General features: G+C 34.8%; 1 protein-coding gene across 1 annotated transcript; it reads left to right on the forward strand.

Moving 5' to 3' along the window:
- Positions 1-8826: 8826 nt before the first annotated feature.
- LOC107774802 (uncharacterized) lies at positions 8827-12970 on the forward strand. Its single transcript, XM_016594451.2, has 9 exons — positions 8827-9251; positions 9710-9787; positions 9875-10327; positions 10730-10865; positions 11015-11177; positions 11357-11485; positions 11667-11861; positions 12333-12455; positions 12535-12970. The coding sequence occupies exons 1-9, from the start codon at positions 9065-9067 to the stop codon at positions 12625-12627; spliced, it is 1557 nt and encodes a 518-aa protein (XP_016449937.1). The 5' UTR covers positions 8827-9064; the 3' UTR covers positions 12628-12970.
- The last annotated feature ends 657 nt before the right edge of the window (positions 12971-13627 follow it).

Genomic DNA, 13627 nt, shown 5'->3' on the forward strand with positions numbered 1-13627 from the left:
TAAAAGGGAGATAACATTATCGGTGAACGTTGCCAGAACCGTTCAGGAAGCCAAGTGTTTTGTAATCGGAGGGGATTATCATGAACCAAAATTTCCTCCGTAGGGTTTCGTGATGACACTTAGTCTCTAAGATTAGGTAAGCCTATCAATGTGGAATAGTTGAATATAAACTGAAATTTAATCCTTAACAGTTGAATAAATAAGAACTGCAATTTAACAATTACAATCTCCCAAAACCCGGTAGGAATAAGTCACAAGCTTATAAGAATTTATCCTCAATATCTCTATATATCAGAGTCTAAAGAAAATAAGGAAGCAACATAATAAGGATAGAAGGGGACTCCGTAGCCTGCGGACGCTGGCAGATATTCCTTGAAATCTCCGCATACGGCTAATTCACGGATGCACAAAAAGATGTGCAGAAGCGTAGTATGAGTGCACCACAGCGGTACCCAGTAAATGCCAAGCCTAACCTCGGTAGAGTAGTGACGAGGTCAAGTCAGGCCCTACTGGAAATAATAAAGGACATGGTGAAATGTTTAATAGTGTAATAACAATAAAATATAATAGAAATGAATCAAGTAGTATGTCACCATTTAATTACACAGAATGAGGAAAAATAATACCTCGCAAAAAGAAAACAGAAATTTACAACTTTAAAAAAAATCACAACAATAATCAAAGGCAAATGCAGCCATAAAGAAATATCAACAAGGGCACTCCCGAGGTACCGCCTCGTAGTCCCAAATCATAAATAAATTCACAATATCTCATTTTCTTATATCACCGCGGGAGCCTTCACAATTAATTTTAAAGAAATCATTTTTCTCGAAATAGCATCCTGCGTTTTAGCCACCCTTATCACACTGCATGACTTCTAGTAGTTCCCCTACTAGCCACGCGTATCAAGCCACCCTTATCTCACCGTATGCGTTTCAACACCCAGACCTTATACCACCGCATGCGTATCAATATCACAATATATCACAATTTCACCTCAAGTGCTCAAATATTTTAACTTGCCAAAATAAATCAACAACAATAATATTTTCCACAATAAGGAGCTCATGACTCAATCACAACGAGTACAAAAATCTCACAAAATATTCGGGAATGAATATCTCAGCAAAAATAATATTTTATAATTTTTAACACGTTGCCTCAAAACCAAATATAAAAATGTCCACTACTTTATATTAATAATAATTCAATTTAAGAAAAATCAATCTTCGATTAATGCACAGAATAAAAGAACAAAATTTCAACTAAACAAATAAGTCAATTAGCAAGAAAAGGTCATACAAATTTCAAAAAACATATATATAAAAATATATCAATGATGATGAATATAACAGGATGAAATAATTTAATTAATATGTAACAGTGATCTACACAATTTTAAGACATAACCTTCCACATTTAGTCTATGTACACACTCGTCACCTCGTGTACACGACTTTCAACACATCACATCAATACAAATCCTAAGGAAAATTTCTCCCACACAAAGTTAGACAAGTCACTTACCTCGAACGGGGTAATTCTTTACTCTGCTATGCCTTTGCCTCGTGAATTGGCCTCCGAAAGCCTCGTATCTAGTCACAATTAACAGTGTTTTAAAAGGCATTTCTGGGACTCGCCCCTGGGCGGGGCACTTGCAAAAACGCCCTGGGGCTCATGTACGGGGCTTAGTTCTGTGAGGCTTACACCCCAAGCGCCCGACCGTGCGCCTTAAACACGCCCAGCGCTCGAGACTCGCCTAACAGTTCTAACGCAAATCACGTATCGAATTTCCTAATTAATATCGTTGACCTTCAAAATTCTTTAACAAATTAATGATAAAAGTTCTATTCATCGATAGAAATATGAAGATTGAGCATAACTCTAATAATGAGACATAGTATTGCGAATTTATATTTTCACTTGTTATTGGTCGTGTCTTAGTTCATTTGTCCCTCCTTGTTATATACTTTTATTAATTTGATATCTTAAACTAATTTGTATTTATTCATGAAGGAGTAATATTTTAATTATCGTATTAATAAAATTTTATTAATTATTTACTTTTAGGAAGGTAAAATGTGGAGTTTGATCATTTTTTAAAGAAATTATAAGTTTTTAATTATTTGAAAGTTAAAGACGTTATATGTGATTTGTATGCATTAGTTATACTTAAGAATCATGCTAGATATTTTATATATATATATATATATATATATATATATATATATATATATATATATAGTTTTCTTCAATTTTTATGCAATTTTACCTGTTTATAAATATTTACTATCATTTTCTTCAATTTTTATGCAATTTTACCTGTTTATAAATATTTACTATCATTATATTATTTTATAAAATATTAAAAATTAAATACCTATGGGGCTTACGCCCCGTGCCTCGGGGCTTACGCCTCGCTGAGACATATGCAAAACGCCTCGTCTTACGCCCACGCCTTTTAAAACACTGACAATTAATTAGATTCAATCAATACAAATTATTAAAATTTATTCCATATGAAAATATAAATTTTTCCAACAAAATCCGAAATTTAACTTTAAAAAAATTACTCATAGGGCCCAAGTCTCGGAACCTAATAAAAGTTATAAAATATGAATGCTCATTCAACCACGAGTCCAAGCATACCAGAATCACTAAATTCCGACATCAACTCGACCCTCAAATCTTCAAATTAAACCAAGAGGGTTTTCTAAATCTTCCAACTTAAATTCTCAATTAAATGTTAAAAACAACCATGGATTCGGGTAATTTAACTAATATTGAGTTAAGAACACTTACCCCGTTATTTTTCTTGAAAATCTCCCAAAAATCGCCTCTTCCCCAGCTCCAATTTGTCAAAAATGGTTTCAGAACTTAAAGTTTCTGTCCAGGGATTTCTTCTTCGCGAACGCGACCCTTGCCTCGCGTTCGCGAAGCACAAAATGTGCCGCCCAAAATTTCCTCTTCGCGAACACGATGACCAGGGATCCCATGCCTTTTCGAACGCGATGCCTCACTCGTGAACACGTAGGCTAATGCGTGAAGTCCACCCCAGCCCTCACTCTTCTTCGCGAACGCGTGGCCTCTCTCGCGTTCGCGATGCACACTGGCCCTCGCCCTTCGCGAATGCATCCCTTGCTTCGCGAACGCGAAGAACAAACTCTCGCCTGCCCCAGTTCCCCTTCGCGAACGTGAGACCTCTCTCGCGAATGCGAAGAAGGAAACCAGAGCTGGACACCAGAAATTCTTCAGCTGTTCTCCAAGTCCAAAATTGATCCGTTAACCTTCCGAAATTCACCCGTGGCCCCCGGGAACTCAACGAAATACACCAACAAGTCCTACAACAGCATACGAACTTAGACGAAACCTCAAATTACATCAAACAATACTAAAACCATGAATCACATCCCAATTCAAGCTTAAGGAACTTAAGAATTTTTAATTTCTACATTCGATGCCGAAACCTATCAAATCAAGTCCGATTGACCTCAAACTTTGCACACAAATCATAAATGACATAACGGAGCTATGAAAATTTTCAGAACTGGATTCCGACTCTGATATTAAAAAGTCAACTCCCCGGTCAAACTTCCAAACTTAAATTTCTATTTTAGCCATTTCAAGCCTAGTTTAGCTACGGACTTCCAAATAATTTTTCGGACATGCTCCTAAGTCCAAAATTATCATACGGAGCTATTGGAATCATCAAAACTCTATCTCGGGGTCGTTTACACATAAGTCGACATCCGTTCACTATTTTAACTTAAACTTTAAACCTTGAAACTAAATGTACCAATTCATTCCAAAACCTCACCGGACTCGAACTGACTACCCGAGCAAGTCACAATACAGTTATAAAGTACAGAATGAGCAATAAATGAGGGAATGAGGCTACAACTCTTAAAACGACCGGACGGGTTGTTACAGGGTTATGAGATACAACACTTTGTTCGGGAGGCCATGGATTCACAACATGGAATTACGTTCATGTAACATTAAGCATTATATTGGTTTAAAATTTTTGAAGTGTACTCTAATAAAAATAAATATCGTCATGTCCGTCTTCCTAGAGAATGCCAGATTTTCAAAGTTCAAATATTAGATACAAGTTCATAGAATATAAGAAAAATAAAAGAAGGTAACATGAGCTTGCAGAATTGAATCAGAAGGATAAGTAATAGTAGCAAGTGGATATTTAAGTTTTCAGCAGGCTGATAAGAGTGGTGTAGCCATTAATCACGCTCCTTACTAGTTTTCTACTCTTATTTCACAACTTGGATAGTGACACCAATTTATCAGAATACTGTAATACATTGCACATGAAGTTGAAATAGGATGTCAGATCAAATCATTGGAGAACATGGCAGAGTTTCACATTCACACATTGGTTGATGTATGGGGTGTAGTATTCTTTTTATATGCTCATCGGAGAAATTTTCTCCGGTGCTAATTTTTGAGGTTGAATTAGTCTAAGTTTTATTTTTCCTTCTTAAAATGGTATTAAAACTAGATCCATCTTTTATACTTATAAATTACTCAATATTTGATTGCCATATTATGTTATTCACACTCCATAAGCATAAGAGGGTATTAGAATATCAATTGATTAAGGTATGGCCGTAGTGTCCTAATATGGTCTGATACAATTGTCACTACATGAATTAAATTTCAAGGTGAGTTAAGTCTATAGTATATTTCAAATCAGACTTTAAAAATATGGTATTTAGGGAATGGTGCGCTAGTAAAACATTTTAAAAGTCACATCCGTATACATGGACCAGAAATTTATTGTAGAAAACTGGTATTGCCTTCTTACCGTTGGCTCATTGTGACTCATGAGCAACAAATATGTCATACAACAGATCAGGCAGCTAGGGACGTACACAGCCCCATTGGCGTGGCGGAATGGCGGAGACTGAAATTTAGCTAAGCATATTCAAAATTTAAGATAATACATATAAAAAAAATATTTAACACATACAATATAATTTTTCGACAAACAATGTTCGGAGTATGTGCCTTGGTGATAGGTCCAATGCTGCAGTTCGAGCAGTCAATAGATTAAATTTTACGAGAAGAGTCCAAATATAAATTACTGTGAAACACTGAACATTGAAGTTAGATCACCGTGTGAATAAATAGTGTCTGGTGCGATAAATTAAATGCATATGATGCCTTGACTAGAACATGCGTGAGGCAATTTTCCGACAGCTAATTATATAGGTGTAGCTATCTCCACGTTTCAAAGAAGATCCAACCTCTACTTTGTTTATGTCCTTTCTATGCATTTTTTCTTCTCTGCTGACTTTGGACCATATCCTCAATCAGATATTTTTAGTTTTGAGCAACTGGATTAAGGGAATAAGTAAGAAATCTTATCATATAGAAACAGAGATCAACTACCACTATAAAGCAGACGAATTTCCTCTTAGGAGAAGACACTATCCAAACACACCAACCGAAGATGGAGACGTAAAATCAAGGCTATCTCCTTGCACGTTAAGCAATCAACATTATTTCTAATTAATAACACCAAAAATCAAGGTTGATATCCTATATTTGCTCAGACTCATTAATCAAATGATATCCACATTTTTATATTTATTAGTTCTTGATTTAAAATCTTTTTTATAATTTAATCCATAACAATTTTCACATTGAACCCACAAATACCTGTATTTTTGAGTTACCTCGAGATCATTAGAACTTTCTCTTATAGTTAAATCACCCTTAGTGCGAGTTCGTCTATTGAAGCCCTCATTTTTACTACTATTTTGACTTTCACCACCATCAAAACACCATTAGAGGTGTGGCAAAATTTTCAAAAGTCATGAGATCTTTTTAGATCGTAAAAATAGCGCGGGCTAGCCAGTTTTTGGATTGATAATTAAAAAATAGCCAGCGTTTGCAAAGTCATTAAAAAATAGCCATTATTTTTCTGCAACACGGAAAGTTCCAGCATAATATACTGGAGATTAGAGCACCTGTGTATGAACTTCCAGCATATTATGCTAAAATAGTATATTATGCAACTCCGTTATATTATGATGGAGCTCCATCATAATATACTAGAGTTCCAGCATAATATACTGGAGTCCAGTATATTATGCTGGAAGTTCACATGTAAAAAATTCGAACTCGAGTATATTATGCTGGAATATTTTCCTGACTTTGAACAGTGTTTTCGTTCAGATTTATCTTTACATGAAAAGTGACTAAATTTCGATTATTTTTTAAATTGTGACTATTTTTTAATTACTACTTATAAATCTGGCTATTTTTAAATTTCACACTTATAGATTATTTACACACATTGTTTGGGTCCTCAAATCAAGTCAAGCCTGATACATAGAAGAGCCCAACTGGTCCATGGGCTCTTTAAATGTTGGGCGGGTCAAGAGTGGGCAATAGAGAGGTGGTGAAGCAGTGGGTCCACAAAATAAATAGCAACACGTGGGGCTCACAACGTTGTTCCAGTGTTCCTTAACCCTTTTATTTAAGACGCGCTAGTTTCACGGACCATTTCTTCGACAGTTCAAAGGTCGTGGACGTCACGTATTTAGCCTAACAACTCGGCCTCGTATCTCAGAAATTTTAAGACTCCTTCACGCGCTACCCGCACTCCTTTTTGTTTTTTTTGCGGGTCCTTTTCGCCGAATTCTTTCACTCGTTTTAATATTGGCAAAATGACCACTTAAACTTGCGCTCAATTATCAATTCGGTACATAAACTTATATATTTCTCATTTGAACACTTCAACTTGACAAAATGAGTATTAAAAAATACATCCAACAATACGTGTATATCAATTACGGTGACATATCAACACATCATATGTTAGACTATTTATTATTTGTCATGTGTTATTTGTGAGTCCCATTTTTAAAATTAATATATTAAATTTCATGTCATTTTCATCACTAAACTCACGTCCCCCCCTTCCCCCCCCCCCCCCCCAAGTAAAAGAAGCTATTATCGGCGAAGCCTCCGACCAAGCCCCAAATCCAAGAAACAGATAGACCACCGAAAAACTCTAGTTGGCCGGAGAAGTCACTGATAAATGTCTCTGAATTTTCAGCCACCATTTTCGTCCAAAACCCCTAATTACCATCTCCGTTAAACCTCCTTCCCACCAAGCCATACCAAACAAATCAAAAATAACCCAATTCTATATCCCCTTCCACAAAAATTTAAAGAAAGAAAAAGAAAGGAGCAATGACCAGAAAAATTTCTTCGGCACTATAATCAGAGATTTTCTTTTGCCGACATCGAGTTGTGTGGATAACCTTTTCTATTTTTCTTCTTATGAAGTCTTGTACTCAATAGCACAAGATTAATCTTTTTCAAGTAAAAATTAACAATGGAAAGGGGACGGGGACGAGATGGAATTGCATCACTGGGGATGGGATATAAAACTAAAGAAATGGGGATGGGGAAGGAGGACGAAGTGGGCTGGGAGGAACAGAGGAAGCTTTAGTTTTTTTTCTTTTTTATTTTTTCTTTTTGTTATCTTTTCATTATTTATATTTTTTAAAATATTTTTTCCATCAAAGTATTACACTCACGTGCTTTTTCAGTGTGGTGTGCACACAATTTGGTCATGTCAGCTATGTTGCCTCCACATAGGCATGGTCAACGGTCAAAGTGGTTTATTAATTAACAAATATCGGAGTTAGAGTGTTCAAATGGAAAATGTATAAGTTTGTGTACCGGGTTGGCAATTGGACGCAAGTTTAAGTGGCCACGAGGCCATGTTGGCTTTAATATTTGGCTAATATCTTATCTTAACTTTGAAAATGGTAAAGCCTACAGAGATTAACATGTGATCAAGTTACCTATTTAATTGTAATATTACACGAAGTCATTAGTGATGTCTGTTCTTGTGAGTGCGACAAAAAGGAAAGTATGGTTAATTAGTTACTTAATTAATTTGTTTAAATTGTTACTTCACGTTATCTTGCTTTTTAACAACATAAAATAGAATAGTTTGGTTTACAAGCATAAACTTTATGACATAGATTATAATACGATAAATAACAATTAGTGAAATATTACTAACATTGATTAAAATAATTATACTTCAATTTTACATTCTTATCTTATTATGCTTTATCTGTATCCATTTCATTCTAGCACTCATATTCACGTGGTGATGTGAAGGAACTTCATGTCCCAACTCTTAACAAATAAATATTCATAACATTAATTACGATTTGGCTATTTTTACAGTGATAGTCAATCAGCGAATCAATCTCTTTTAGCTAATGCTTAGTCATCGTATTAAAATATGAATTTATGATGCATATTTAATAAATGCGTTTGGATTAAAAATATATTTTGTATTTCAATTTCTTTAAAAACTAGCTTTGAAAATGTTCTTGAAAATTCAGTGAAATTCTACCTGTAAGTTATTTATTGTTTCTAAAGAGGTCTTGTTTTGATTTCCAACAAATTGAAATTCGTTCTTCATTTTAAACATGGTGATTTTAATAATGCAAAGTGAGCCTTTCATTTATTAACACGAGATAAACTAGTTAAACACTACATTCGTCCTAAACAAAAGGAAGACATATTCGTTAATGCAAAAACAATTTAAAAGTCTAAACTAAAACAGTAGAAAAGGTAAAAACAAACCACTTTTTTAAGCGCGTATTCTAAAGGAGAGGTAAATTTGAGTATGGGTAGGTACGTGGCAATAATGAAGGGACGCGGGACCAAGCACCCAGGAAATTTCGTACCAAACTACTTATCGACAGTCGAAGTATTTTGTCGTTGACCAATCATCCACTCCTATTAATTCCCAACTCAACAATTAACTAAACCTATTTTTATATAAAGTTGTCCCTTAACTTTTCTACTACTAGTAGTTTCTGTACAAATTGCTGCACTTATATTGATTAGATATTTGATTCCTAAACCCAAATAATAATAAACGTGAATATTGATAATTAGCATCAAGAACCTCTCTGTTGTGTATATATGTTCTTGTTGGTGAGTGATCGACTCAAATTTTGAGAATTTCAGTTCTTGGGGTTTTTTTCTGAGAGCTGAAAGAGGAAAAATGGGAGCATGTGGATCGAAACCAAAAGGGTGTGTGGGAATTAGGGGGCGGAAGTTTGTTCATAGGAAGAAACATAAAATTAGCAGAAGGAGAAATGTGTCAAAGACCAATTCGGCTTCTCATAATCTCAGTAAGATTGAACCATCTGTTTCTTCAGATCTTTCTTACAACAATCCTGCATTTCAAGGTATTCTATTTTTGATTCTCTACTTACTATTTTCTTTCTGAAATCATGAAATTTTAATCCTTAGCTCGTTTTTCAATTTTTCCATTTAAGATTTTTCCCCATCTAGCTCGAAAATAGGTAAAGTTAGAGATGTATTTGTTGATTAGATTCATTAAACAATTTGAGTACCTAGGAAATTCTAGTTGCTCTTTGAATCTAGGTAGTTGATTTCTTGCTATTAGCTTTTACTGACTTGAGTATTGAAATATCTTGTTGAGATTATTTGTTTATGAACTTTTTCATTTTTATGTAGTTTTCTTTTATTGAGTTTCCAATCTCGTTTGGTTTTTGTGTATATCAGTCAACACCCTAATGGAAAATTTTCTATATATTTAGTAAAGATCTTAAATTTCTGTACTTGGAGGCTTATATAAAGCACGACTCAAATTTGTTTTCGTCATATTATGTGCCCTAAACAGGAAATGCAGAGTCTTGGTTTGACCCGGAGATGGTGATTGAATCTGACTGTGACGACGATTTTCATAGCGTTCAAGATGGTAAGTCATCTGCCTCGTTAGAAGTTCAAATTCATTGCATTGTTTAGGTCTCTAATCGATGTTATATTGTAACTTCAAAATGTGCAGTCTTTTCACAAAGTGGTTCTTTTTCGAACGGGGTTTCTCCAAGGTTTTCTGATTTTGTGTATCACAATGGAAATGCTACTTCTGGCCTCCCGGCAAAACATGAACAATCATTTGGAAGTCAAGAACCAAATGTTGTCAAAGAGGATGCTGCAAAAAGAAACTCATCAGCAGATTCTCAAGTTAAGTCCAACAATCCTCAAATTGAGATGGATGGCCCGAGCCCTGTTGATAAAACGCCCCGAGGCATGGATCAAGGTGGTGGTAGGGTTGAAACAAGATTTTTCCACAATTGTGGGAGTCAGAACCCATGCCTGCCTTGTCTTGCTGGCGTTGCCTCTTCGGATGAAAAGAAAAAATCGCTAAACCCGAGCTCACCACGCACCCGTAGAAAATCATCCCTGACCCAGATGTTATCTTTTAGATGGAGAGAAACAACTTCATGTTCGGCTTTACGTAAGTGCTTTTACCTTGTATATACTTTTAATGGCAGTCAAAGTCTCCAATTGGCTGCTTTTCTTGCATAAACCGCTTCTGAAACCTTAAAAACATTTTGAGATTAGTACTCTATTATTTCATCTTGAGTTGGTCAGATAGATCAGCTGTAACCTATCTAAACATACATTAAATGATAGTAGTTCTTGTAAGATGAACAAGATTTTGTCTAGTTGATCTGTAAATAGGGTGGACAGCTTTAGTGCTGATGAATGTACTGTTACCATTTCCCAGAAAAATTCATAGATGACAATTGAGGGAGTTAATTTTTCTACATAGAGCTACAAGCTACAACTGAATTCGCGTTGACCTTGAAAATGTAATTGTGTTATGTTACTGACTTGTCTGCTTTTTTATCTCCAGTATCGCCAAAAGCCGTTCTTCAAAGACCAATAGCTGGTTCTCAAATTCCTTGCAGCCCGTTGGGGAGGAAAATGTCCGACTGCTGGTCATCAATTGAGCCAAATACTTTCAAGGTCCGTGGCAAAAACTACTTTAGGTAAGAGAAAGCTTCTGATGATGGACTCTATCTGTGACATGAGATTATAAAAGACATGTCTCCAACTTTGTCCATTTCTTTCTTGAGTAAATTCCTTGTGTTTATTTTTGTTCAATTGAATATAGAGATCCCTCTAAATTCTTTGGCAGGGATAAGAAGAAAGAGTTTGCTCCAAACTGTGCTGCATTTTATCCTTTCGGGGCTGATGTATTCTTGTCAGCAAGGAAAATTGATCATATTGCACGCTTTGTGGAACTTCCAGCCATCGATTCATCTAGTGAAGTTCCTGCTATTCTTGTTGTGAATCTTCAGGTATTAGAATATTTTTCTTTTCATATCTTCCTACGAGATTAGACTTATTTTTTATTGCTCAGATCCGGCAATTAAAACCTGCCCAGTGAAGATGCTGGCAAAAAAGATTTTGGATAATGTCATGCTATTAATGAATGACTGCTTGTCTTAAAAATTGATTGACTGTTGTCTCATTTCAGATACCGTTATACCCTCCTGCAATCTTCCAGAATGAATATGATGGAGAAGGGATGAATTTTGTTCTCTACTTCAAACTTTCAGAAAATTACTCAAAAGAAATGCCAGTTCAATTTCAAGAAAATCTCCAGGTAAGGATGGTGAATTTTCTTTACATGACTACATTTTCTGATTTCTCAGTAACACTTAGTAAAACAAGTACAACCTATTAATCCAGTAACTGAATATATTTGTTTTTAATGTGTAAATACAGATTTGCCCTTTTTGAATAAATTGCTAATTAGTTATTCTTTTCCATGATCTGTGGGACAGAGATTAATACATGACGAAATAGAGAAGATCAAAAGTTTTCCCATGGATTCAAATGCACCCTTTAGGGAAAGATTGAAATTCTTGGGCCGAGTTGCAAACACGGATGATCTTCAATTAAGTGCAGCCGAGAAGAAACTCTTGAATGCATACAATGAAAAGCCTGTGCTCTCACGTCCTCAGCATGAATTTTATTTGGTAGGTTAATCCAAGAAACTTTGTGCAGTTAGCATCATTGCATTTATTTTCTTCTGACTTGGTTATATTTACTATTTAGGCTCTGAGAATTGAACTCTGAATCCACCTTTATGAGACTTGTAAAAAACAAGACGACTTTTTAACTGTGCCCCTTAAAATATTGACATTTTTCTACTGCATACAAACAATATATCACCTTTTAGCTCTTACGAAAACAAACTTCCAACAAAACCATTTATGCCTCCTTCAAATAAAAGTCTCTTTTTGCATGATGGTGGAACCTGGACAAAAGGAATATTCAATCAGATCTTCGCAATCACATTTTTGTCGTGCAAATTAAACAACAACTTATAACTTTTCATGTGGATATTCCCTCCTTTGCTATGTACAGACATTCATGTATTTTGCATGTAAAATCAAACAAAATTCTCTTGGTGTTCATACTGAAATCTTTAGTGTTGGCTGTTGCAGGGCGAAAACTATTTTGAGATTGATTTAGACATTCACAGATTCAATTACCTCGCTAGAAAAGGAGTGGAATCATTTAAAGACAGATTGAAAAACTGTGTCCTTGACTTCGGTCTGACAATTCAGGTAACTATTAACAACTCTAAAGAGGATTTGGCTACCTCTTGAAGACTTGTATCTGATGTTACTTGTAAATATGGTGCAGGGAAACAAAGCAGAGGATTTGCCGGAAAATATGTTGTGTTGTATTAGAATGAAAGAGATTGACTACACCAAGTATCACAAACTTGGCTTCTAAACCATGGCAGAAACATCTGCAACAGACTCAAATGTTGCGAGCCAGTCTTACTGCATGATACTACACAGAAACCAACTTTTTCCTTGTCTCCAACTTTCATCTGAATGTATAGCCTTGGCCATTTTTTGAATTCTATCCTGTAGTGTATGCTAACACGAAAATTGAGAGAAAAGAGAGTTTTCTTCAACAGTTCGTGTTCCTGACCCTGAGAATGGAAATGAATTGATCGCACAGCTGGTTCATGTTATCCATACTTGTAGCAATTATCAGAAGTAACAATCTCGGTTCAAGAGAAGCTAGTAAAGCATTTACGTTAAACCCCAATTTTATGGGTCCCCAAAAATTGTTAATGAATTTTATCATTTTATTTTCGTTCAGAGAATATTGTAGGAAAAAAAAATTACAAATCTTTATAAAAAGAAAGCCAACTTTTTAACAATAGAAATATTTTAGAAATCTGAAATAAACTGTTTAGTTCTTTATATTAGTAAATAAAGTTTTTTAATTACAAAATTAAAGTAATGTATTACAAATACATGGTTAACATCTTATTAACTTGAATTAACTTATACCAATATATATAGTAATATTACTATAACTTCGATGTTTTATGTCTTGTAACAGTGTTACATTACAAAAACAAGTATGGAAATAAAGGTTACATTACACTACTTTTTGCATGTTTTTCCCTTATTAAAATTTGATTTTAGACCACCAATTTTATTAAGCCGCCGATACGTTTTCATGACGAATCAGTTTAAAAGATCCAAATTTTGGAAATTTCATATCCTTGAGAATTGAGATCATCTTTGTCAAAACGCGTACCAAATGGATTTCATTTATGTTGTACAAATTGGTTTATTGCTACGAACTGGGTAGAGTGTGCACAAGTTCTTGGGGCGGATCTAATGCATTAGTTACGGTTCCCGTGAACCCATTAACATTTGTATGGATTCTATATTTATATTGAAACATTCATTAAATGTATTAGAGTATTTAG

The sequence above is a fragment of the Nicotiana tabacum genome, chromosome 17 (genome assembly GCF_000715075.1).
Source record: "Nicotiana tabacum cultivar K326 chromosome 17, ASM71507v2, whole genome shotgun sequence".
NCBI lineage: Eukaryota > Viridiplantae > Streptophyta > Magnoliopsida > Solanales > Solanaceae > Nicotiana > Nicotiana tabacum.